The sequence below is a fragment of the Pseudonaja textilis genome, chromosome 3 (genome assembly GCF_049901715.1).
Source record: "Pseudonaja textilis isolate UNSWEBS1 chromosome 3, rPseTex1.2, whole genome shotgun sequence".
NCBI lineage: Eukaryota > Metazoa > Chordata > Lepidosauria > Squamata > Elapidae > Pseudonaja > Pseudonaja textilis.
This window is the reverse complement of record NC_141992.1, coordinates 13480288-13507284: the sequence shown is the minus strand read 5'-3', so window position 1 is coordinate 13507284 and position 26997 is coordinate 13480288. Positions and strand designations below refer to the sequence as shown.

General features: G+C 38.9%; 1 protein-coding gene across 4 annotated transcripts in view; it reads left to right on the top strand.

The window, feature by feature from the left end:
* Positions 1 to 26997, top strand: part of LOC113434531 (cadherin-like protein 26) — an 86784-nt gene that overhangs the window by 45167 nt on the left and 14620 nt on the right. For all 4 annotated transcript variants that reach the window (XM_087928933.1, XM_087928931.1, XM_087928932.1 and 1 more), the window contains 9 exons: positions 13461 to 13541; positions 16929 to 17045; positions 17496 to 17657; positions 21415 to 21562; positions 23578 to 23744; positions 24566 to 24694; positions 24809 to 24994; positions 25154 to 25425; positions 26370 to 26512. In XM_087928933.1, coding sequence (XP_087785059.1) covers positions 13461 to 13541; positions 16929 to 17045; positions 17496 to 17657; positions 21415 to 21562; positions 23578 to 23744; positions 24566 to 24694; positions 24809 to 24994; positions 25154 to 25425; positions 26370 to 26512 — 1405 coding nt within the window. The remainder of the gene's footprint in view (positions 1 to 13460; positions 13542 to 16928; positions 17046 to 17495; positions 17658 to 21414; positions 21563 to 23577; positions 23745 to 24565; positions 24695 to 24808; positions 24995 to 25153; positions 25426 to 26369; positions 26513 to 26997) is intronic.

The following is a 26997-nucleotide window of genomic DNA, read 5'->3' as shown; positions in this document are numbered from 1 at the left end:
AAGCTGTTTCCAAAGACCCAAAGAAAAATGACTGGTTCCCTCCCCTGGCATTTCATCGCCCCCCAGAGAATTTTGAGGGTCCCCCAAGAGGGTACACAGAGCTGCCTGTGACTTGAGGGGGGGAATGGGGATTATCTTCAGATTAAAAGTAGGGTTAATTCCCACGTGGAAATGAGAAATCAGGGGGCATGGGGCAGTGGTGGGATTCAAATAATTTAACAATCGGTTCTTCTCCCTAATGATTTCTTCCAACAACCAGTTCACTAAACTGCTCAGAAAGTTAACAACCGGTTCTCCTGAAGTGGTGCGAACTGGATGAATCCCACCACTGGTTGCAGTGTCCTGGGGTCATGTGTTGAGCTTTTGCGAGCTTTTGACAAGCAAAGTCCATGGGGAAGCCAGATTCATTTAACCACCACGCTACTAACCTAACAATTACAATGATTCATTTAAAAACAGTGACAAGAAAAGGCATAAAATAAGGCAAAACCCAACTAAAAATGTTTCACTTAGCAATATAAATGTTGGGCTCAACACCAAGATTGGCAAATTTGCCACTGGCGCCCTGTGCTCTTCACAGATGAAAGTAGGTTCACACGGAGCACATGTGACAGACATGACAGGGTCTGGAAACGCTGTGGAGAACGTTCTGCTGCCTGCAACATCCTCCAGCATGACCGGTTTGGCAGTGGGTCAGTAATGGTGTGGGGTGGCATTTCTTTAGGGAGCCGCACAGCCCTCCATGTGTTCACCAGAGGTAGCCTGACTGCCATTAGGTACCGAGATGAGATCCTCAGACCCCTTGTGAGACCATATGCTGGTGCAACCGGTTGGCCCTGGTTTCCTCCTAATGCAAGACAGTGCTAAATTGTGGCTGGAGTGTGTCAGCAGTTCCTGCAAGACAAAGGCAAATATGCTATGGACTGGCCCGCCCGTTCCCCAGACCTGAATCCAATTGAGAACATCTGGGACATCATGTCTCTCTCCATCCACCAACGCCACATTGCACCACAGACTGTCCAGGAGTTGGGGGATGCTTTAGTCCAGGTGTGGGTGGAGATACCTCAGGAAACCACCCGCCACCTCATCAGGAGCATGCCCTGGTGTTGTAGGGAGGTCATATAGGCACGTGGAGGCCACACACACTACTGAGCCTCATTTTGACTTGTTTTAAGGACATTACATCAAAGTTGGATCAGCCTGTAATGTTTTTTTCCACTTTAATTTTGAGTGTAACTCCAAATCCAGACCTCCATGGGTTGCTAAATGAACAAAGTATTTAATGAGAATATTTCATTCATTCAGATCTAGGATGTCTTTTTTGTGTTCCCTTTATTTTTCTGAGCAGTGTATTTTATGAGTTGACTCATGATTTAACTGGGGTAACTATCCAAGGGCAGTAGCTCTTTTGAATTCTGCTATATAGTGCAGTGTTGGTGCGGTGTCGGGGGTTTCTGGTTCAATGTGTGAAGGGTGAAGGATGTGTGTTTGTGTTTATTTTCATGGCCATGGTCATGATGTGCACTGAAGATGGTGTTTGATTTCGTTGTACAAGGTGCAACAAGTAAAGTAAACTAAACTAAACTGCCAGAATCCTGACACTAGACATACTTCTTTAGAACTGTATACATTTCTAAGTCAGTTTTCCTCAAAAGTTTCCACTATAAACTCCTGACATAAACAATGTCTTGGCATGTCCTTCGATTAATACTTGGATAATGTTTCACTCACATGTCCCACTTCTGAGTCACCAAGAATAGGTTATGTATTCATAAAACGCATGAGCAAATAACATTAGAAATGTTTTTCTTTCCTCCTTCTGAGCGGTAAATAGCTCTGAAGACCATTTTCTTATTTTTGCTTACATGGAGTAGGTTCTAGAACCTGCAATGTTTCATATTGCTCTACCTAAGAATGGGTAGCTTTTGTGATTTTTTTTTCAGAGTGTTGGTTTTTGTGAATCGTGGAATGGAAGAACACAGGGGTGGGCTTCAAACATTTTAGCAAGGGGTTCTCTGCCCAGTTGCTGGGTGGGCGTGGCCTAGTTGGCCTCCTGCACCATGCCCGGGCTCTGGAGGCTTTCCTTGAGCCTCTGGGAGGGCGAAAATGGCCTCCCTGGACTGTGGAGGCCCTCTGGAGGCCAGAAGCGGGCCCATTCCCGGCCTTCCAGAACTTCCGGGAGGGCCATTTTTCACCCTCCCCATGTGTCTGTGCATGCCCTGCACTTACCTGCATCCAAAACAGGCCATGTGGGGACTCCTGGAGTCCTGGTTGGCATGAGAAGGGCCAGCCAGGGGTGGGACTTGGGGGTTCTCCGAACTGCACGGATTCTTAGCTAGGGGCTCTTCCAAACCTCTGTGACTCCCCAGCAGCCCACCCCTGGGAGAACATAACAATGGCTCTGCTGGATCAGGTCAAACTCCATCTTGGTTTCTCACAATGGCCAACCACTTACCTCCAAGATACTTACAACTAAGAATAGAGACATACTTTTCTTTAGGTAGCGTTCCCTGATGCTGTGTATGAACCATGTTGCTCCCACACAGAAGAAGCATCATTTATGGAACACACATAAAAAAATAAACAAGGTGGCAACAATCTTCACTTTTTAAAATAATACCCTGTGAACACCTCTGATAGAGCCCTAGAATTAATATCACTGGAACTATCTTTTTCTCCATGGATTTATTCAGTTTCAAAATCAATGTTATCCAACATTGTTTCTGGAAGATGAGTGAATATGAGAAGAGTTGGTTGAAAATGTCCTCCGTTTCTTCTAGATTTTCCATTGCTTGTTTTGATAGTTATTTCTGTGCATTTTTATTTTACAATATGTTATTTATATCATTTATAGATTTTGTATGGTTTCATATAGTCTTGTCTTTTTAAAATTGCAAGCCACCCAGAGTTAAATAAATGTCAAAAACAAACAGACAAACAAACAAATAAGTATTTTTTTCCCTGGCTATCTAATTTAATCTGAATTTGGTTTTCGAGGACACTGTGTGTGTGCTAGGTTGAAGATCAACCTAGCATACTTTATGTTGCATAATTCCCTTGAAATCTGGCAGGGTTTTCTCAAAAATGGAGCTGGGGTTCATAACCATCGACCCGGTTCAATTGGTGGCCGTAACGGGGATTTCCCTACAACTTAATGAAGCTAAGCATGGGTCTTCCTAAACTAGAAATTCCTTTTCAGCTCAAACTATTTTTTCTGCTTATAGAAGTAGTCATAATATGAATCAAAGTATTATGGTATACATGTAAAGACATCCCTTTGAGCCATTATATATTTAAAGCAACGAATGATAATAAATCTTGCAAGACTACCTGTAGATTCTCTGGTGTCATAAGCAAGGAGACCAGTTCTTTTTTTACATCTCCAAGCACATGTCTTTATTTCCATCATAAAGCAGTATAAAATAACATCAATAAGAATTATGACCATTTCAATAATAACAATGAAACAATGAAATTTAAAAATGCCTAAAAGCTAGCATTGCCAACATAATGTTCTACACGTCAATGACTACTTCAGCTTCAACCACAACAATACACAAGCACACAATAGATCAAACTCAAGGTAAATCACACCAAACCTGATTGCAGGAAATACGACTTCAGTAACAGAGTGGTCAATGTCTAGAATATTCTACCTGACTCTGTGGTTTCTTCCCCAAACCCCAAAAACTTTAATCTTAGACTGTTGGCCTCACCCCATTCCTAAGAGGTCTGTAAGGGGCGTGCATAAGTGCACCAACGTGCCTACCATCCCTGTCCTAATGTTCCCTTTTATTCGTATTCATTTCATGTATTCAGAATCGTTTTTATATTTATATCTGTTTTCTAATACATGCTTGACAAATAAAATAAAATAAAATAAATATATAATACTGTAACACTACTGATTTCTTTATACAAGATTTCTTCTTATTAAAACAGACTTTAAACAAGAAATGAAAATGTTCCTTTTTAAAGATATACCGTGAAATGAACAAATAGTTAAGAAGATATTAGATTGTGTAGAAATGGAAAGATTATTGAAAATTTAGCAGAAAGAGGATGTAGAATATTATCAAACATGGAATTTATTTTACCAATGGTTGGAAAAAAGGGATGGAGATTAAGAATGTAATTTGTATTGTTAAGTAAATTAAATACCTAGACAACACAGTGTTTATAAAGCACCATGAAATGTACAGTATTTAATAGAAAATATTTTTTTAAAAAAGATTCCTTTACATCACCAGCTCAGCTATGAGCATGGAGATTTGATCTTTTTATTTTTGGATTGATTATACAGCATGAAGGTAATGTCTGAACTGAGCAATTATACAATTAGACATGACCATTGTTGTATTATATGTCAGTGAACTCAGATTTTGAAAGCTATATCAAGAAGTTGTTGTAAGTGATTTTACATTCTTTCTTGGGATAGGACAGATGCTTGGATTAAGGTGCAGGAATTTTGTCACGCAGTTTTCTGTTCTGTTTCTGTTTGGCATGATGAAATCTTGCATTCCTAAGGTTAGAAATGCGCCATTGCAGTTCATTTCATCATTTGGTATCAACCTAGGATTTATCTCATATAAACAACCATTCCTTTCCAAAACTCAGAAAAAAAGAATATTGTAGAATGTGTCTAAAGTACAGGGCATACTCCATGGCCTTAATGGAAAGAGCTGTTTTTCCTTGACTGAGCTTAAAAACGCTGAACAGGTTAGTACTTGGATGAGAACACCAGGAAAATTGAAAAATAAATGAAAGCCAGTTTAGTGTTGTGGTTAAGATGCCAACTTAGAAACCAGAAGTATTTTAGTCCGGCCTTAGGCATGAAAGCCAATTGGATGCCTTTGGGCCAATCATTGCTTCTCAACCCAGCCCACCTCACAGAGGGAAAATAGAAGGAGGAATGAGTATTAGATATCTCCACTAACTTGAGTTATTTATAAAAACAATAAATAAAAAAAATCTAAGGATTTACTAGGCCTAGTAGGAAATTGACATATAGAAAGAAGGCTGTGGCAAATCACTTTCATAACATAACCAAATGAATGAAGGAATGAAACCTAATAGTAATAGCACTTAGACTTACATATCGCTTCATACTGCTTTACAAAGCTGGTTACTCTAGGTGGTTTACAAAGTCAGCATATTGCCCCCAACAATCTGAGTCCTCATTTTACTGACATCAGAAGGATGGAAGACTGAGTCAACCTTGAGCCTGGTTGAGATTTGAACTTCCAAACTTTTGGCAATCAACAGTCAGCAGAAGTAGCTAGCAGTACTGCATTCTAACCACTGCCCCACCATAATACTTATACTGTGTAACGTGGACTAGAGTGGAGCAGTAACTTAAGAGAAACTTTACTTTTTCTGTTTCACAAAAAGGATCAGTGGTGAGAACCTAGATTTATTGCCATTAATTTTATGTTAAATGGCTAAGAATTGTTTATCCATGTCCTTTTTCAAAACTTTATTTTCCATCCAAGGAAATCTGAGCTGCATACTTAAATCTTGAGAAGTAGGCTAAGCTAGTCAATGATCTGGTTAGCCAGTTTGACTTCAGACCTCACGCAAGAAAGATGAGGCTGGTTTGATATAAGACAGAAAGCATATTCAAGGTGATGAACACAAGTTAAATATGTAAATCCCAATTCATGTCAGTTTTCAGCCATAAGCATAGAAACATGGAGTTGTGTTTATAAATCTGAGAGGGTACATAGAATCTCAGTTAAGTGCCTTTCTGGAAATCTTTCACCTAGGGGAAAATTCTTTTGTTGGGAGATAAATGTAATTTCATGGAGTAATTTATCATCACTGTTTTAGTTGAGAATAGTCCCCTATTCTGTTCCTTGGACTTTCAGAAAACATAATGTATGGAATTGTGGTAGGACTTTTGCCTTCTTAAATTATTAGATCTGGCAGGTGGTACAGTACTTAAATGACTAAGCCACAATGAACACATTTATTTATAAAAATGACTAAAATAATTTCCTTACTACTGACTTACAACAGATTTTAGAGTCCTTGGTAATGGTAATAGTCTTTTTAAAATGTCAACAATGGTTAGATGTTGTGTGAAGTTTCTATAATTCATTAGTGGGAAAGTGACTGAAGGAGAATACATCCCAATTGGCAATTGGGAAAAACATTATATGGGAAGTAGAAATGTATCATACATTTTTCATAAAAAATATAACCTAATATGTCTACCAAAATACATTAAATAAGTATTCTTTTTTTTCCATTGGAATGGGTGCCGAATAACCTCTTTCCTAAATTGTGTAGAGTCTTTCTTTCATAGTAATATTTTAGAAACATGTAGATAAGTGCTTCAAGACCCGATTTAGAAGCACAAGGTCAACTGTAGTAATACAACAAGTTAAACAAGCTTATTGTGCTTAGTTAGACAGAGTTTATTGCTAATTGACAATTGCATTGTAGTTCATATAATCCATTTAAGAAATGTAGCCTCCTTACTAAGTCTTTCTTGCCAAGAGAAATAGTTGGGGGATTGACACAGAACGGGAAAAGCTGGTAATGTGAACAGACCTGATTCTACTCGCTAAGATCATAGAAACATAACATATGTCACAAATTTTGAGGAGGAAGTAAATAAATGGGTTTTGTTCTTGTTCATGGTTGAGAAACCAGGAGCTCAGTCCTTTTAACACCACTTCTACTTTGACTTTTCAAACCAACAACTAAATAATCAATGATTCAAAGCAGGTTTGTTTTTGTTTTTCTCAACAAGCAAGATACCATCACTGTCGTGTCATGTTATAAGTCCTGTTAGGTAATATTTGTTCATAGGTCATTTTTAAAACAATTTCTTTTCCTGTGAAGTGCTTAGGACATTACATTTATAAGAAAGTTGAATATCAATGTATACCATATTTGAGTTTAGGGAAATATTCATAGTAATATTTTAGAAACATGTGGATAAGTGCTTCAAGACCCGATTTAGAAGCACAAGGTTAACTGTAGTAATACAACAAGTTAAACAAGCTTATTGTGCTTAGTTAGACAGAGTTCGTTGCTAATTGACAATTGCATTGTAGTTCATATAATCCATTTAAGAAATGTAACCTCCTTACTAAGTCTTTCTTGCCAAGGGAAATAGTTGGGGGACTGACACAGAACGGGAAAAGCTGGTAATGTGAACAAACCTGATTCTACTTGCTAAGATCATAGAAACATAATATATGTCACAAATTTTGAGGAGGAAGTAAATAAATGGGTTTTGTTCTTGTTCATGGTTGAGAAACCAGGAGCTCAGTCCTTTTAACACCACTTCTACTCTGACTTTTCAAACCAACAACTAAATAATCAATGATTCAAAGCAGGTTTGTTTTCTTTTTCTCAACAAGCAAGATACCATCACTGTTGTGTCATGTTATAAGTCCTGTTAGGTAATATTTGTTTATAGGTCATTTCTAAAACAATTTCTTTTCCTGTGAAGTGCTTAGGACATTACATTTATAAGAAAGTTGAATATCAATTTATACCACACTTGAGTTTAGGGAAATAGAATGAATCACCTTGCGTCTTCTATCTTCTGTCTCTTTTCCCTTCTCATCTCCTGCTATGCATTCGTTGATGGTGGAATAACATTGAGTCTTCAACAGTACAAATTAAAACCAACCATATCCCTGTAATGAAGATTTTAAGCCAAAGCTTGAAAGCATTCAAGCATGCATCATGGTTAGTACCTAGACATGGTGAAGGTCATCAAAAGTTAAATATTTCCCCACAAGTCAAACTTGAGTCTAAGTCAAAGTTGACTCAGTCCTTTAAAATGAGGACTTAAGGCAATATGCTGACTGTGTAAACTGCTGAGAGACGGCTGTAAAACACTGTGAAGCTGTATATAAGTCTAAGTGCTATTGCTATTAAGGCTATAGGTTAGACCAGGAATTATCCATTATCCTCCACTTAGAGACAAACAACCTACTCTCCAATAAACAATTTGGTTTCAGGAAAAAACTATCCTGTAATCTGCAACTCTTACACTGCAAAAACATATGGACTACACAACTCGATCAGGGAAAAACAGTAGACACAATCTACATAGACTTCTGTAAAGCCTTTGATTCAGTGGTACACGCCAAATTACTCCTAAAACTAAAATCTTATGGTATCTCTGGACAACTGCATAACTGGATAGAAGCATTCCTGTCAAACAGACAACAAATGGTCAAAATTGGGAGTGTCCTATCAAATTCTGTACCTGTCAATAGTGGTGTCCCCCAAGGCAGCGTTCTAAGACCAACTCTCTTCATACTCTACATAAATGACCTCTGTGATCATTTTAAGAGCAACTGCATTCTCTTCGCTGATGATATAAAGCTGTTCAATACAACATACAATACTGCTACCCTTCAAAAAGATCTTAACTATGTATCAGAATGGTCAAACAAATGGTAACTTCAAATCTCAACAAATAAATGGCCTGTCTTACATATTGGCAAAAAAAAATCAGAAAATAAAATACAAGCTGAATAGTCAAGACCTTGTTGATGATCCAAGCTCTGTAAAGGACCTTGGAGTACTCATCTCTAATGATCTAAGTGCTAGGGCTCACTGTAACTACATAGCCAAAAAGGCATTAAAAGTTGTTAACCTAATCCTATGTAGCTTTTTCTCTGGTAATATCACACTACTAATTAGAGCATACAAAACATTTGCTAGACCAATATTCGAATACAGCTCATCAGTCTGGAACCCACATTACGTATCTGATATTAGCACAGTTGAGAAAGTCCAGAAATATTTCACAAGAAGAGTTCTCCATTCCTCTACTGGTTGTAGAATACCTTATGCCACCAGACTTGAAATTCTAGATCTAGAAAATTTTGAATTGTGCCGTCTTCGGTCTGATCTAAGTATGGTTGCAACGACTTACCTGTCAATGAATACTTCAGCTTCAACCATAACAACACAAGAGCACACAATAGATACAAACTCAAGGTTAACCCCACCAAACTTGATTGCAGGAAATACGACTTCAGCAACAGAGTGGTTAATGTCTGGAATACTCTATTTGACTCTGGTTTCTTCCCCAAACCCCAAAAACTTTAACCTTAGACTGTCTACTATTGACCGCACCCCTTTCCTAAGAGGTCTGTAGGGGACGTGCATAAGCGCACCAACGTGCCTACTGTCCCTGTCCTATTGTTTCTTTTATTTTTCTTATATGTACGCATTTCATGTATTCATAACTATGTATATACTTATAACTATTATCTTGTAAGTGATTGACAAATCAAATAAATGAATGAATGAATGAATGAATAAATAAATAAATAAATTCTGAAAAACATCCTGCCAATCAAACGAACTCCATAATACTGCCAAGTATACTATATGGTTGTATAATCTCTAGGAGTCCAATTCAACTCAAGAGTGATCTTTATATCTTTATTAAATGAATATTTAATCAAACACCAGGCAACTATGGGTTACAAGAATGTGGCTGAATTCTCATATAATATTTAGCCAGGAGTTTTAGTCTTCATTTAAACAGCATGGTGCTAAACAATAATATAGTTGCATCCTTTTGTTTTACTATGTGTGAAAGCTGAATTAGGTTTAACTTTATATGGTGATAAGCAGGGGTAGGAGTAGCTTGCTGACTGGGTGTGGCTAGGTGGTCATGTGACTGGGGTGGGCATGGCTACATGGTCATGTGACTGGGGTGGGTGTGGCCATGTGGCCATGTGACCGGCAACCCAAATTTAAGTGGTCCTTGCTTGATGGCCAGGTCCTCGCTTAGTGGCCAATTGCTTAGCAAGTATTTTTTGCCAGTTTCCAAGGCCTTGGGGAATCCTGGGGAGGGCTGGGTGAGGCCCGGGCAGCTAAGAGGAGCTACAGGGAGGGCAAGGCGAGGCCCGGACAGCTACAAGGAGCTATGGGGAGGGCTGGGCGAGGCCCGGGCAGCTACGAGGAGCTACAGGGAGGGCTGGGTGAGGCTCGGGCAGCTATAGGGAGCTATGGGGAACTCAAAGTAGATTTGAAAATGACAGTCTATAAAAAAGATGCTGCACTGTGTATATAAAAGAATGGCTGATATTTTCATAATTACAATTCATTAATTGAAAAAGAAACACTTAAAATGGAAATACTATTAAGAAACCAAGGGAGTTTGTTATTTTGCCAGCAGTGGCCCAAAAGCCAAGACTACTTACCTGGACCAACAGTCCAGGATGGAATGCTCTCTCTATAGCAGAGAAAGAGAGAGAAGCCAGGGGAAGCCATGTTTGGTCGCCTAACCTTTTTAGAATGCAGCATAAAAATGTACTGAAGCTTTTTACAGCCTTATGCAGATATATATATAGTACAAAAACCCATAATAGTACAAAATCATCTAACAAGTTAGATTACGAATGGAATTGATAGGCATATTTACAGAGCAATACTGAATTCTTTTTCTGAAATTTATTCCTCAGTTTAAAAAACTGGAATACACGAATTAGGTTCAGTATTGTGCTCTGGTAGTACTCAAAAAGATATTCAAGATTGTGTTAAGGTTAGCAAAAATGGTAAGGCAATATAGATTTAAATTTTGAGATCAAAAATATTTTTGTTGGCACCCACATAAATAAAGGGAGTACAAAACATATTTAATGTTACACGTGTTAACAGCAGCTAGAATTATGTTTGCACAACAGTGGAAAAACGAAGATGAAAATGAAATTAGAAAATTACAATGTGCAGAAATGGATAGAGATAAGAGGTAGAAATTAGGTGGATAATGATCATTGCTATGTATGAATTAAATACAGAGGTTGATAATTATAAACATGTTGATATAATTAACAAAATTAGAAATAAGCCAACACAAAGAAATTTAAATAATTTTTCTGTTACACTGCTGTACTTATTGATATTTGTTTCTGCTTTGCTTTCTCATTTAAGAAATATTTTTTAATACTTTATAATATAATCTAAGTATAATAGAATTACAGAGGTAAGGTAAAGTAAGGATATATTGTTATAGAATAGATTGGTGATGATGAAATGAACATTATAAAGTAGATTAAGTAAAAAATGGTGATTTGCTCTCATAAAATGATGTAATATTAGTAAAGTCTAGTAAGTAATTAATAGTGATAATATAAATATAGTGAATTTATGATATAAGGATTAATGCAAATTGGAAGGGAAAGACTGCAGAGATTGTGCACAAGTGATTTGTACCAACCGACAGACTGTATGTAACTGAAGATGGTTTGTTTTATGGTTTGTTTTGTTTATGTTTATGTTTAAAAAAAATAAAAAACTTTTATTTTTATTTTTTTCCGTTTATGAATGCAGGCAACTTCTTGTTACATTGATGTTGCTATATATTGATTTAAGCAGAAACAGATAATGTATAACAACAACGTAACAAGAAGTTGCCTGCCTCATTTTTGGTAAATTACTTTTCTTATTTATGTATTTATTTCTTCAGTATCTATTTTGCTTTTAATAAAAACAAAAACAGATACTAAAAAAATAAATAAATACATAAAAAAGCAACTCACCCAAAATGAGGTAGGCAACTTCTTGTTACATTGTTGTTATACATTATTTGTTTCTGCTTAAGTCATTATATAGCAACATCAATGTAACAAGAAGTTGCCTGCCTCATTTTTGATAAGTTGCTTTTTTATTGATGTATTTATTTATTTTTTTAGTATGTTTTTGTTTTTATTAATCATAGAAACAAAACAGATACTAAATAAATAAAGAAATACATCAATAAAAAAGACAACTTACTAAAAATGAGGCAGGCAACTTGGCTAGCCAGCTACGCCGGGGTCCTCCTCAGTCTTCAAGCGTGCTGCAGCGAGGACGGCTGGCCCAGGAGTCGGCATTTGACTGGGCTGGCAGTGGCGGCGGCGGTGGCAGGAGAAGGTAGGTGACCATGGTTCTTGCTTTGCCTCCTCACTCACCAATCAAGGAAGGCAAGGAAGGCGGCAACCCTTGGGCCACAGCGGGCAAGGGAAGGTGGAGGCTGGCCTACCCAAGATGGTGGCTGGACTATCCAAAATGGCAGCCAGCCTAGCCAAGATGGCACCAGCCTAGCCAAGATGGCGGCCAACAGCTGGCCTAGCCAAGATGGTGGCCACTGGCCAGCCTAACAAAGATGGTGGCCGCTGGCCAGCTTAGCCAAGGTGGCAGCTGCCAGGTGGGTGAGGCAGCGGTGGCCAGTCCAGGAGTTGGCACTCAACCAGTGCTGGCAGCGGTGGTGGTAGTGGTGGCAGGAGGAGGTAGGGGACCGGCAGCACGGGGCTTGCTGCTTTGCCTCCTCACTCACCAATCAGTGGTGGGAAGGCAAGGCAGCAACAATGGAGGGCCACAGGCGAGGGAAGAAGGCAGCAGATGAGGCAGGGAGCATTGATGAGAGTGGTGGGCGTCCTGCGAGTTGGCACTAGACCAGGGCTGGTGGCGGCAGGTGGGTGACTGAGTCATACTTACTGATCTGCATCTTTGGAGGCCGGGGTAGGCTGTCTGGGCGGGTGAGGATGGCTAGTGACGGCGGTGGTGGCCGGGCCTTACGTCTTCTTTAACGACAGGCAGGCAGGCCTGGGAGGCCGGCCGGCCGGGTGAGGATGGTTAGCGGTGGTGGTGACCGGGGTTTGCAGCTTGCTCCAGCAGGGCGGCAGAAGGCAGGCAGTGATGGCTGGCTGGCTGGCTGGCTGGCACTGCTGCTGCTGCTGCTGTTGTGAGCACTGGGTGGGAAAATTTTTGTAGATAGCACATATGTGCTATAAGTAGGGGTGGGGCAGGGAGGGTGGCGGAGAATGAGGCAAGGATTGATGCACATGCAAAGTAGAAAAAATGGTTTTTGGAGCATAGGAGTGGTGGAGAGTGGCAGGTGTGGTGCCAGTGAAGGGAGGGCCGGGTGGGGAAGAGAATGAGGCAAGGATTGCCACACATGCACGAAAAATGTCATGCATGCATAGTAAAAAAGACTGGGTTTGGGAGTGTAGGGGTGGCAGAGATTGGCGGGGCCAGGGCCAGCGAAGGGAGGGGTGGTCAAGGGAGAAAATGAGACAAAGATTGCAGCACATGCGCAAAAATGTCGTGCATGCGCAGTAAGAAAACGCAGGGTTTTGGCCCATGGGAGCAGCAGAGAGGGGCGGGGCCAGCCAGGGGTTGGTTTTACCAGTTCTAAGAACTACCGGTGACATTAACAACCAGTTCTATAGAGTTGGTGTGAACTGGTAGAATCCCACCCCGGTAATAAGTTACTTTTCCAACGATTAAAATATTAACATTAATATTAATATTAATTAAAATATCCTGGGTTGGTTCAGTAAGGAGACTCAATTGAACAGAGAAATAGACACACTTGTGGTTAATGTCATGTATGGAGTTGGCTTGTTTATTTTCTCATGATAGGTCTTGATGTTAGGCCCACCTTTGCTATAGTAGCATTTTTACCTTAGTTCTTTTTCTTGTCCATTAAGGTTCTTGCCATCCATAACTTCCATTACACTCTGGGCAATGACATCATTGTACATAAGAATCAACCCAAGAGAACCAAGCAGGTGGGTACACTATGTGAAGCACATTCATTTGAAAGGTGAAATAAAACTCATAGTAAAATTATATCTCATTCTTGTTTCTGTGAACTGGAATACTCATAGTAGTCCGAAGTAAAATATGGATTAGATTCACTGAAAGATAAACTTAATCTGAAATCTGGATCAGTAAAGTGCAATTGTTCTATTTTTCTGAAACAGACATGATGGTTGGTTTACTATCATGGCTGGTTTCTCATGACTTTCTGAACTACGACATTAGCATGGCAATTGATTACCGACAGTAAATCTCTGGCAGTATGCTGATAAGCTTTAAAAGATTTCAGGTCTGATCTATGAGTTACACCCAACCTTCTAATTTTTATTCCCAAAATTCATGGTCAAAACCCATTGATTTGGTGAAGTTTGATTTTTTTTTTGTTATTGTCCTCATTTCATCTCATCTGCTCCCTGACAAAAGATTAAAAATGGAGGCTTAGCGGATTTCACATATCTATTTTGCATTTTTAAACTTCACAGGTTTATTTTTAAAAGTAGAATGTTGCTAGCTCCATTCCCTCAGTTATGTCATCTTGCTGAAGGACGTACCCTCTTACTGCTTTTGGAAGCTGTTTTTAAATTCCTTTGCTTCATCAGAGAATACAATACCAGCTCTTCTTCCTCCTTAGGAGGTGGTTTGCACTTGGCTGACTTTGTTTGGGCCTCAGTGGTGAGAAGAGTTGGACCTAGTTAATATTTGCAGGGCAGATCATCAGGGAATCCCAAGATTAGGCTAGTCAAGGGAGTCAAGAACTATCCTAGAAGAAGGCAATAACAGAGGCCATCTTCACTATTGCCTGGAAAACTGCTCGAATAATGTGTCGAAGTTCACCTTGAAAAATACCATCCGTAACTGCTCTTGTTTCAGGTCCTCAGTTATACATGCACACATCATTTAGAGCAAGGGTGTCAAACTCAATTTCATTGAAGGCCACATCAGGGTTTACCTCGGGGAGGGGGGGGGGAGAGGCAGGCAGGCATGGGAGGGTGTGGCCAACTGGGTGGGTGTAGCCAACTGGGTGGGCATGGCCAACTTGACACTACTCCTCAAACTGCTGGCCCGATCTTTCTTCTTTGCATTGGGTAGAATGTAAAGCCACGCTGGCCTGATTTTTATTCTTCATGCTGGATAGGCCACGCTGACTTGATTGCTCCTCTTCAGATTGGATAGACTGGGCCGAAGCCATGCTGGCCTGATCTTTCCTCTTTGCATTGGGTAGACCAAGATAGCCTCGTGGGCCAGATTCAACCACATCATGGCCGAGGTGGTATTCAGTAGGTTCTGAACAGTTCTGGAGAACTAGTAGCAGAAATTTTGAGTAGTTCAAAGAACTGGCAAAAACCACCTCTGACTGGAAATTTTAGAGTATCCTTCACTTGCCACACCCACCAAGCCATGCCCACAGAACCGGTAGTACAAAAATTTGAATCCCACCATTGCATCATGAGCTGAATGCAGCCCGCAGGCCTTGAGTTTAATACCCCTGATTTAGAGTATATTGTATAATGAAAAGGTGACTATATCAGTGTAGAAATGGATGGAGTTTTCTGTTTAGCTCAGCGCTGTGGACCCTATTGGAAACATCTCTGGAGGTTTGCAGGCAGATTCCTCCCCATTCTTACCTGTTGATGTTGAGGACCTATCCAGCAACCTTCCTTCTGAGCAGCAGACTTTCTGTCCAGATTTATATCTATTTGTGATTCCGTGTTTTCTATAGCTTATAGAATGGGCTGGGCTGGGCTGGGCTGGGCTGGGCTGGGCTGGGCTGGGCTGGGCTGGGCTGGGCTGGGCTGGAATAGAATAGAATAGAATAGAATAGAATAGAATAGAATAGAATAGAATAGAATAGAATTCTTTATCGGCCAAGTGTGATTGGGCAAACAAGGAATTTGTCTCTGGTGCATAAGCCCTCAGTGTACATAGAAGCAATAACTGATAAGTCATGATCATAATCTTAAAATACAATAATCATAAGATACAACAGTCAGTGATAGTCATAGGATACTAAATAAAAGCAATAAATCATAACATTCCTAACAGACAGGTAGCAGCAGGTGTAGCTAGGCAGAATCACATCTGATAACTGTACAATTAGCACAGCCCCTCCAAGACTGTGTGCTTTCTCCACTTCTCTTCTCCCTATTACCAAGACTGCATCTCAAACGATCCATCTGTTAAAATACTGAAGTTTGCAGATGATACAACAGGATTGGTCTCATTCGAGACAATGATGAATCCGCATACAGATGGGAGGCTGTACAACTTGCCTCATGGTGTAACTGGAACAATCTGGAACTGAACACACTCAAAACTGTAGAAATGGTGGTAGATTTTAGGAGAAACCCTCCCATACTGCCACCTGTTACAATACTAGACAACACAGTATCAACAGTAGAGACCTTCAAATTTCTCGGTTCTATCATGTCACATAAAATGGATACCTAACACCAAAAACATCATTAATAAAGCACAACAAAGAATGTTCTTTCTGTGCCAACTCAGAAAGCTCAAACTGTTCAAGGAGCTGCTGATCCAGTTCTACAGAGGAATTATTGAGTCTATCATCTGCACCTCTATGACTGTCTGGTTTGGTTCTGCAACCCAACAGGACAGACACAGACTTCAGATAATAATTAGGACTGGAGAAAAAACAGTTGCTACCAACCTGCCTTCCATTGAGGACCTGCATACTGCACGAGTCAAAAAGAGGGCTGTGAAAATATTTACAGACCCCTCACATCCCGGACATAAACTGTTTCAACTCCTTCCCTCAAAACAACGCTATAGAGCACTGCACAACAGAACAATTTTTCCCCCGAATGCCATCACTGTGCTAAACAAATAATTCCCTCAACACTGTCCAACTATTTAAAAAGGTCTGCATTACTATTACTGTTAATCTTCTCATGACTCCTTATCACCCATCCCCTTCCACTTGTGACTGTAACTTTGTTGCTCGTATCCTCACGATTTATATTGACTATTTCCTAGTATGATTTGATTGCTTATCGTATCTTATGACTATTATTAAGTGTTGAACCTTATGATCCTTGATGAATGTATCTTTTATGCACACTGAGAGCATATGCAGCAAGACAAATTCCTTGTGTGTCCAATCACGCTTGGACAATAAAGAATTCAATTCAGTTCTATTCTACAAACAACAAAGTTGTAGTCATAAGATGCTAAAGGAATAGTTAATAGGAAAGATGAGAAGGATAATAGTAATACAGCCCTTTTACATGGTTTCACATTTTAGAATATAAGACATCTCAGAGTATAAGACAGAGTATAGGTTGTGGTAATTAGTTGGGGAAAAAAGCTGTCCTTGTGTTTACTTGTTTCATTCATAGGATTGGGATCCTTCCAGTAGTTTGCGTCCATTGCGTCGTACAAAACGGAGATGGGTGATTACTACTATTGAACTTGAAGAAGAAAGCAGAGGACCCTTCCCCAAAATGATTGGCGAGGTAAAAATGAAAATGCTGACTTCTTAGCATTACCAACATTTTTTTCTCTCTACTATTGAGCATTGCTGATAGTGAGGCCAAAGTAAATAAACAGCAAATAAAGGCACATAGAAATTGATGACTTGGTCCCACATTTGGGATCTATTATCTCCAGCATATTTTCTTCGTGACCACCAGGTTCACCTGATTTATTCACTTATTTTTCATGTTTTCAATTCAAAAATAAATAAACAAAAAGGTAACAAGCTGCAAAGCAAAAAGCCAGCTTCAAGTATAATCTCTATTGCCAAAAATAGTTCTTCATCCTATATGTGCCCCGAGGTGGTAGTAATAGTAGCAGTAGTAGTATAGTAGTAGTAGGTCATACTAATAATAGTAATGATTTTTAATTGGAAGAGTTAAGAATACTTAGAAATCTTACCTAATATTTCCAATCTGTTTTGTTTGTAGCTCTTCAATAAAGCATCCCAAAATACATCCATAAAATATTCAATTAGTGGACCTGGTGTGGATGAATTTCCGGAATATGGATTGTTTTCTATCGAGGATGATGCCAGAGGCCTTGTATATGTGCATCATTCCATAGATCGAGAGAGGACGCCCTCTTTTCCAGTACTTACATATTTTATAGTGTTTTTCATCTGTTTCAGCCTTGAAGAACTCTGAACAAAATCCTTCAGTTAATTGAAAAAAACAACATTCCAAAGGAATCCCAACTAGTGCAAGTTTCTCTTCAGCCGATCACAACATGCCCAATAAAGTTTTATATCTTGTTCCATATATGTGACATAGAGGGGGTATTCTCAAGAGGCATTCGTATGATGACTGTTCAGGGAAGGTAGATTTTATTCTGTCAGTATATTGCCTGGTATAACCCAGCATCATATTATGTGAGGCTTTAAAGGTATGGATCAACATGATTTGGGCCTAGAAATCTATTTAATCACCATGCAGCAACCTTAAGAATTCATCTTCTGCATTGAAATGGCAGCCAGCAGGTTGCCACGCCTGGCGTTGCGTAGCAGCACCTAGGTTGATTGTGTAAGAATGGTCCAATTCAGTAGTAACTATGGCATGAGTTAGTGTTGGCAGATCAATTTGGGCTATGTAGGGCCATAATGAAGCACAGTAGTCCTCGATTAACAACAGTTCATTTAGTTGTTTTGCCAATTTCAGGTATGGCTCTGTAGGAATAAAGACAAGGTCCAGATATTTGCCTCAGTAAGCTTGGATTCAGCTGAATAAAAATGGGCTCCTCAAAGCAAGAGGGAACCCTGAACCCACAGTGATGCTTTGTATGCTTGCTGTTTACTTCATTATACAGAGGTTACACTCTATACTCTAGACCCTAGAAAAAGTACAGAGAAGAGCAACCAGGATGATTAGGGGACTGGAGACTAAAACATATGAAGAACAGTTACAGGAACTGGGTTTGGCTAGTCTAGTGAAGAGAAGGACCAGGGGAGACATGATAGCTGTCTTCCAATATTTGAGGGGCTGCCAAAGAGAGGAAAGGGTCAAGCTATTTTCTAAAGCACCTGTAGGCCAGACAAGGAATAATGGATGGAAACTGAACAGGGAGAGATTTAATCTGGAAATAAGGAGAAACTTTCTGACAGTGAGAACAATCAACCAATGGAACAGCTTTGCCCTTGGAAGTTGTGGGGGCACCATCACTTGAGACTTTCAAGAAGAGATTGGACTGCCATTTGTGAGAGATGGTGTAGGGTCTCCTGCTTGGGTAGGGGGTTGGACTAGATGAATGTGTCATTTAGCAACAGAAATTTTGGACTTAATTGTGGTCAATTAATTGTAAGTCGAGGATTATCTATATCAGCCAAAGCAGAGTGAAGATCTCACTAATCCTTGGTCTGCATTTGCTACCTATGCATAAAGTGAAAATCCTAGGGATTCGCAAGTCATAGGCCAGCTCCTTTAGAAGGATTGCAACTCCCATCCAGAACAACTAAAAAGTGTTGCTGGGTACTGTTTTTTTGGGGTGGTGGTGGTGGTGGTGAACAGCAGCTTTATCTTGCAGAGATTTTATCTGAATTTATTTTTACCTCATCCAAATCCTCAAAATTTCCATCCATCAATTCAGGACTTTCCTGGCATCTACAGATTGGCCTGGGTAGGATTATGGAAGTAGATATCATCAGCATAACGAGGATACCCCACCCTGAATTGAGAAACGGTTGAACAATTTCCTAACTTCTCTCCCAATGGAAATATTTTCTATTATTTCATCTTGGCTTGGTCGATAATTCCTAGGAGTTAATTTTCAAGAGTTTGTTTAGTGGTGTAATTTTGCAGTAGTTATGCAGTAGGGTATGCCTGTTGACCAGTGTCAACATTTTGCCTTCTGGCAAACCTTTATATCTTAATAAATGTTGGTTTTGACCTTTTGTTCAGCCAACGTGTGTCAAACAAACAGAAAAAGAGCTAAACATGGGTTTGCTTAATTATCCTTAAAGGTCAAATGTGGTTGTTTCTAACCTCAAAAATAAAACAGGAGCAATAATACATTTCCCTGTTCCTGTTTCAAACAAACAAAAATTCTCTATCCAAATCACTGAAGAGCTAAGTGTTCAATTATGGTGACAACATTACCGCATTCTCAGGGGGGGGGCTTCAAAGATTTTAGCAAAAGGTTCTCTGCCTGGTTGCTGGGTGGCGTGGCTATGGTGGGCATGGCAGGGGGGCGTTTTTGCCCTCCCCAGGCTCCGGGGGCTTTCCTTGAGCCTCCAGGTGGGCGAAAACAGTCTCCCCAGGCTCCGGAAGCCAGAGAGGAGCCCATTTCCGGCCTTCCTGAATTTCTGGGAGGCCCATTTTTCGCCCTCCCCAAGCCTCTACACGTACCTTGCACTTACCTGCATCCAAAACAGGCAGTGTGGTGATTCCTGGCAGAGGCAGGGCGGGGCGGGGTGGGTGGGGCCAGTCAGGAGTGGGATTTGGGGATTCTCTGAACTTATTCACAGAATCTTAACTAGGTGCTCTCCTGAACCCCTGTGTACTCTCAGCAGCTCACCCCTACTCATTCCAGTTATTAGCATCCTTATTATTGACGTGCAAGTGAGATTAAGATTTTAAAAGATAATTTTTTTGGTCAACTTCTAGAGCATGGGTGTCAAGCTTGTGGAGTTACATTGCCTTCATGTGACTTATCTTGACTTTTTCCCCTTTGCGGAGCTGGGGTGGGCATGGCCTATGCACCTGGCCCATAGGCTGCCAGTTTGACACCTCTGTTCTAGAGGATCATTTTCTAAGATAGTTACTAATTGATCATGGGAAAAAAGGGAATAGTTTTCCATAGTTCATTTCATAATTATATAACAAGACTATATCTTAGTACATAATCAATTTGCTTGCACATGCTACTGTCCAGCTACTAAGTTACGAAGGAAGTATTCCTGGTCTGTACTGTTTTTCATTTCATTTGTACCCATTATTTTGTACCTTCTTAAACTTGATTTTTAAAGGTAGCATAGTTTGTAAGGATAGTTGAAAAACAGCCAATCTTTTGCTATTTACATGGAGGAGGCAACCCATGGTCATCCTTTCAGACATATTTTCTTACCTCAATGCCTTCAACAGTGGCAGAGCTTTTAAAGTATTTGAAAACTTCTTAAAAATCCAGAGAAACATTTAGAGATATATCTGCCATGAAAGTAGTCCATGGTTAACTGGATAGCACAATTGAACGTTAGGAGCTGACCACAGGAAATGTTTGATTACAGTTTGCACTACGTCATAAAATGCATTATAGAACAGTAATGTTTATATCATAAAATATTTTATAACATTTGCCAAATTTCAATTCCACGGGAGTTGCGGTTTAAAAAGATTTGCTGTATGAGGCACTGTTTCACCCAGTTAAACATTGTAGACATAGTATGTAAACTGTGAGCTTTAGGAGAAAAAACTGAAGAGGCTAGATTTTATATATAGCAAAAAGGATGATGATTGTCATCTGATTTCATCCAAACTCATCTAAAACTCAGCCCTTGTATGCTGAGCTTTTAAACTCATGATAATTCTCCCCAAACTAATGGCTTCAAGGTATTTGAGATGGAAACCTAATCATGAAGGCTGGGACTGGTTAGTTCAATTAATCTATTGATTATATTTTAAAGCACAGTTCCCTGATATACCTTGGAGGCTTAACACAGATTTTTAAAAGCCTATAAATCTCAACAACTTTTGACAAATCAAGGCCATACCCACATATATAGCTCCCCTTCATTTGAACTACTTAATATGGCTCCCAGTGATCGAAAGCTTTTCTGTCTTTATTATAATCAACAAAAATAATTTTTGCTTTGTCTTATCACTTTTAACCTAATTTTCTTATTGACTATCTACTATTTAGATACGTTTTGATGTTCATGATAGAAAGACTGGAGCAATACTAGACAGTTCCTTGTTCTTCAACATTCAGATTAAGGATATAAATGACAATGCTCCTGAATTTCTCCAAAAGGAATTTAACATTAATATAAAAGAAAATCACAGCAAAAGTGAGTATCCTTGAAAATTTGGGCAAGTATCAGGTAAAACGGGGTCCATTGTTTTCACTTTTATATAGATTTTACATGTTTTTCTTTTCTTGGCTATGTTGGGATCTACAGAACAAAATCTGAGGAGATGTCTCACAATATACATAAATAAATACATTCATCCTCATATACATTACATATACTTTCTAGTTTCACTCTTTTTTTAGACTAAACTCAACCCTATATTATGTCATGCCACTGCCCTGAGAGAAGGTTGAACAAAGTTTTCCAGTTTAGAACTAAAACATGTTCTTTTTTTCACCTCAGTTCATCTCACCTCACTTCACCTCACTTGACCTTTTCTAAATTTGAACCTCTCTCCTCTCCTCTCCTCTCCTCTCCATGTTGGAAGGAGACCTTGGAAGAGGAATTCTACTGTTCTGTATTGTCCATTGTACATATGGTTTCTTGAACCTTTCTTGCTGCTTCACTCATTGTTTTTTTACTTTCCAGGATTTTTTCACTGTCAGTACAATGTAAAGTCCCTTTTGATGAAGTCTACATTTTTCCTCTTTTTTATTTCCACTTACAAATGCAACAGTAATACATGATCAATACTGAGAGCCCACAGGGAGTATGCAATTGAATGCATCATTCAGGTGCATGCTTCAAGATACATCTTATTTATTTCCTGATTTAACAAGGAGACATAACCAAGTTCCTTTCCACAACCAACTACATGTCTGTTTAGTACTGAATCTGAGATAGCTACGCATATATGTCCAGCTTGTCCAATCTATCATCCCTGGAGTCAGAGAGCAGGATCGAATAACCCCTTTGATAGCAAAATATTCATATTGCCACCAACAAACAACAATGCACTTTTTAGTAAGTGTCCAGTACACTTAATGTTTCCAGGAATACAGCTGAAATGGCTAACCCTGTTTCTGTTGGTATCAAATGCCACTAGAATCAGCTGGAATTTTCATACTCAAAATTCACCATCTTCAATTATTGTACCTTACTCCCATCCTTTTTTTTTTGTTTTAAGGTATTAATTGAATGAATTATAATTAATTTTTATTGTATATTGTATATGGAACCTTGGTCCACTTATTTTAAGCTGTTGGGCTTTTCCTGTAATAAAGCCCATCCATTTGTCTTTGCAGCCTTTTCTGAAGAAGGGAAAAAAGGAGATTAATGTTTTATTTTCTTCACATCATATCCTTGTTTAGTAAGGCTAGATGATTGTCTAGCTGGCAAATATGGGTAGAGGGTGACCTTTTCTGGACAGAAACACTAGGTATGGGTGATTTCCTTGTGATATTCACTTGAAAATACATATTCTGTCCATAGATCTCAGTGAAATAAATCTATCTATCTATCTATCTATCTATCTATCTATCTATCTATCTATCTATCTATCTATCTATCTATCTATCTATCTATCTATCTATCTATCAAAGTGAAATACCACTCATGTATCATCACAAAATCTCCAGAACCGTAAAGCCTACAAACTTGAAATTTGGCACTATGTTCCTCTTGGCTTCTAGGTGCTCACTAAGAAAGGATTTTTCAAAATGACCACCAGAGTATTAGTATTTCCTAAATTATTATTAACACACTCTGATGCTAAGGAGTTCTACTCCCCCTCCCCACCTGAAAAGAAAGCTGTTCCAAATGCAAAACACAAGCAGAGGAGAGGAGTTTCAGTATCAGTTTAGTTTTAGTTTCACAGCACCAAGCAGCTTTAGTACAGAACAGGTGAGCTAATCCACGCCCAGGCTCCTTGCTGTCTCCTTCTTGCTCACACAGCAAATACTGTTTCAGTTTCCAAACAGCTCTCAACTGTGTCACACACTGACAGGACGCCAGCCAGATGAATACCGATGGATGCTGGTCGGCAGAGGCAGAATTCCCCCCCCCTTATTTTCCTCCCCCAAAACTAAGCCCAAGCACATAGTTTTGTAGCAAAGCATGGGTATCAAGCTAGTGCACAATATTGTAATATGCTTCAATTTTCCCTGTTGCAGAGGAACCTGTTTTCAAAGTCATAGCAGTGGATAAGGACCAAGAAGGCACTGCAAATTCTGAAGTGGTATTTTGCCTGGTCTCACAAACCCCTGAACTAAAGCCTCTTCTTTTCACCATTGATTCCACTAGTGGCTTAATATACATTACACAATGCTTGGATTATGAGGTACAGTCCTTACAAACAAACTTACAATGATGCTTACCTGAGATCTGTATCTTGGCATGCATACTTTCCAGTAAAACCATCCAATAAAATTTGTCTGTCACCAGTGCTTGTTGATTCTGTCTTCCAGTCTTGTAGCTGAATTGCTAATGTTAATCCATCACCTTAAACCAAATGCTCACCTTAGCTTTTAGGAGTATTGCGAATGAACAGTTTAATGACATGGTAAATTGAAGGAATGTGGATAGAGTTGGTATTTGGAGCCAGGAACTTGGCTAAATTTAACTGCATGTTAGCAAATCACAGTTATGTTGATCTATTTTCTCCTAGCAGACCCAACTTCACAATGTGAGTTGGAAGATAAAATAAGAGGTAAACACCAATGTCTGGCATACAAATCTTCTTGCAAGATAAGAGGCTAAAATGCATATTATTTATACAGATGTTACAAGATAACATTCCAATTTGCCTAACACAACGGGTTCTTCACTGGAGTTTAAACTTATGGCTATAGAATATCATGCAGATACAGAATATATTTCAGAGTGAATGCATGTAACGGATACTTTGATAGATGAATCAAAGCGATTCTTAGCTATTTGACAGAACAGAGACTTTGTGCATTAAACTCTAGCATCTCATGTAGTCTTACTTAATCACAATCTTATATTTTACCACTCTATCATTATTATTCGGAGAACTGCATTTTTAGGGAGGAATTATACAAACCGCACTCTTATTTTATATTTTTTCCAAAGGTTAAGGATAATGTCAAATTTATTTTGGTAAAAAAAATCCTGTTCTTAAACTTTACTGTCATTTAGACCAATAGGAATTTCAGACTTGTGATTAGGGCTTCAGACCGTGGTTCTCCATCCTTATCGTCAACTGCAACAATCAATATTTCCATGGAAGATTCTAACAACAATTTGCCTGTATTCACTCCAGAAAATGTAAGTTGTTTAAGATTACTACTCATCATCATAATCCTTTATGACCCCATAATCCCTTGCGAGGTGGAGTCTTTATATTTTAGATATCAGAGAATTCTTTCTTTGTTTTCCAAGTATTATGCAGATGTCCCAGAAGGTAAAACCAAAGATAATATCCTTCGCCTCAAGGTGGAAGACAAAGATAGTCCTAATACACCTGCTTGGAGAGCTGAGTATACCATAAAGAAAGGAAATGAAAGAGGAAACTTTGCCATTGTGACAGATCCTAAAACTAATGAAGGTGTTTTGAGTGTTATCAAGGTAAGGCAGGCTGACAAACATAGAGATAAGATATCTAGAGTCACTTCACTATTATATTAACTGTGGGACATGCAATGCCACTCTTCTGATAATATCCTATTTGGAAAGGTGCAAGAATAGTCAGAATGTATTAACGGAAACTTTTTTTGTTTTTATTAGCCTTTGGTCTACAGTACACCTTCTGAGAGAAGACTTCTCATTGTTGTGAAGAATGAAGAGTCCTTCTTTATATGCCGGAGAGGCTTTGTGAACATGAATGCTTCTCCACAATTGCCTGAAGTGTCAGTGAGCATTAATATCACTGATGAAAACAATGCCCCTCAGTTCAGTCCTCCAATTCTTAAACTTTCTCAAGAAGAAGGGGTGATGCCAGGAACCAAACTTGTACAATATGAAGCTCAGGATCCAGACACAGGACAGCAGAAAATAAAGTAAGTGTTCATGGCTGGTGTTCCTCTGTCAATGTTGCTGGAGATCTCTTGAAGTAGCTTTCATAAATCTACTCCTTAGCACAAAATCTTCATGATCCTAGTTTTTTTCAATGGCTGAAATTCAAGCACAGAATTAATTTTTCAAGTCGTTTTGCCAAACTTAAGTTACTTTTTGACAGAAGGAGCATCAATCATTATAATCACCATCACTTTTTAAATAAAACATCAAAACAACATGCATTTTGCGGGGAGGGATGTTCAACTTTTCAAAGCAAATCATGTGGACCTAATGATTTACAAGTGGGATGAATTTGCCAATTTCAGCTTGTTAAGTTTATCAGTTTTATATTTGAGTAAGATGAAAGGATCCTTTATAATATCACTAAAAATTTCAGATTTGATTAGGTTAGGAAACATAATGTAGTCTATGGTCATGCTGTTGATATTGCTAGAATCCAACTCCCATAATTCTTATCTATGGAAATTCTCAGTTGCTTCTTCCTCTTCTTGTGCCATATCTGTCATTGGATGTTGGTGATCCTATTTTTATCAATAGCTGCACGAAAAAGTGCTGTTGGGTTTTGTCCAAAGCAGTCCCTTAGATTTTGAAGCCATGATGTGCTAAATCTAATCTCAGTTGCTAAAAGAATGCAAATGACCAACTGTATACAAAGGAGTATAAATCCTTCCATTCCCCACCATCCAGTCAGAGCTGAAGAAGCTTCATGGATGAGAAGTGAAATGTGTTTAAAGAAAAACCAGAAAGTCCAGTTGCCTCTTGAAAAACACCTTGGGGTCCCTTAATTTTTGCATGGGAAATTAAATCTCATAATTACACAGTAGACTTGTTCAGAGAAACTTTATTTTTAAGATTAAAAGTTTATTGATCTGTTCTTTACTTTCTCTGTTTGCCACTCATGTTTCAAACGTTTGCTTTTTAAAAGATATAAAGTAGTGTCAGATCCAGCTGGTTGGGTGACGATCGATGAAAATTCTGGAATTGTGACAGCTGCAAAAACTCTTGACAGAGAATCCCCATTTGTGAACAACAACACGTACACCATTGTGATTCATGCCACTGATGATGGTAAGTCCATTCTCTTTGTTTATTTGTGAGTTCTTGAGTTTGGGCAAGGTAAAGGCTCAGCAAGAATTCAGTCATCCCAAAGTCGTCCTAATACAGTTTTGGAACTGGTTTTCTCTATGTGTGTTGTAAAAGTTGTAATGCTAGTATCTTTTTCAGAGGTAGCCTTTTCTAGACATTATACAAGTGTTCCCTAGCCCATAGGAAACATCGCTATATTTGTGATGTTTGCGTTCCTATTTGTAGAAGGTTGGATGTATGTTTCACTATGTAATGCATGTAATAGGTCAAGAAATTTAGGCTATTATTTGGATTTGAATCATTTAATCAGTTCAACTTTTTTTTACAAAGATGGAGGAGTTTATTTTTATTGCTGTTGTTAAAAATAATAGGATGCTTTAAATACCTACAAAGGAAAATATGAACAAAGCGATAAGGGTTTCTTCCATATATTTTAAAGAAGAGAATCTGTCTTAAAATGCTTTTCT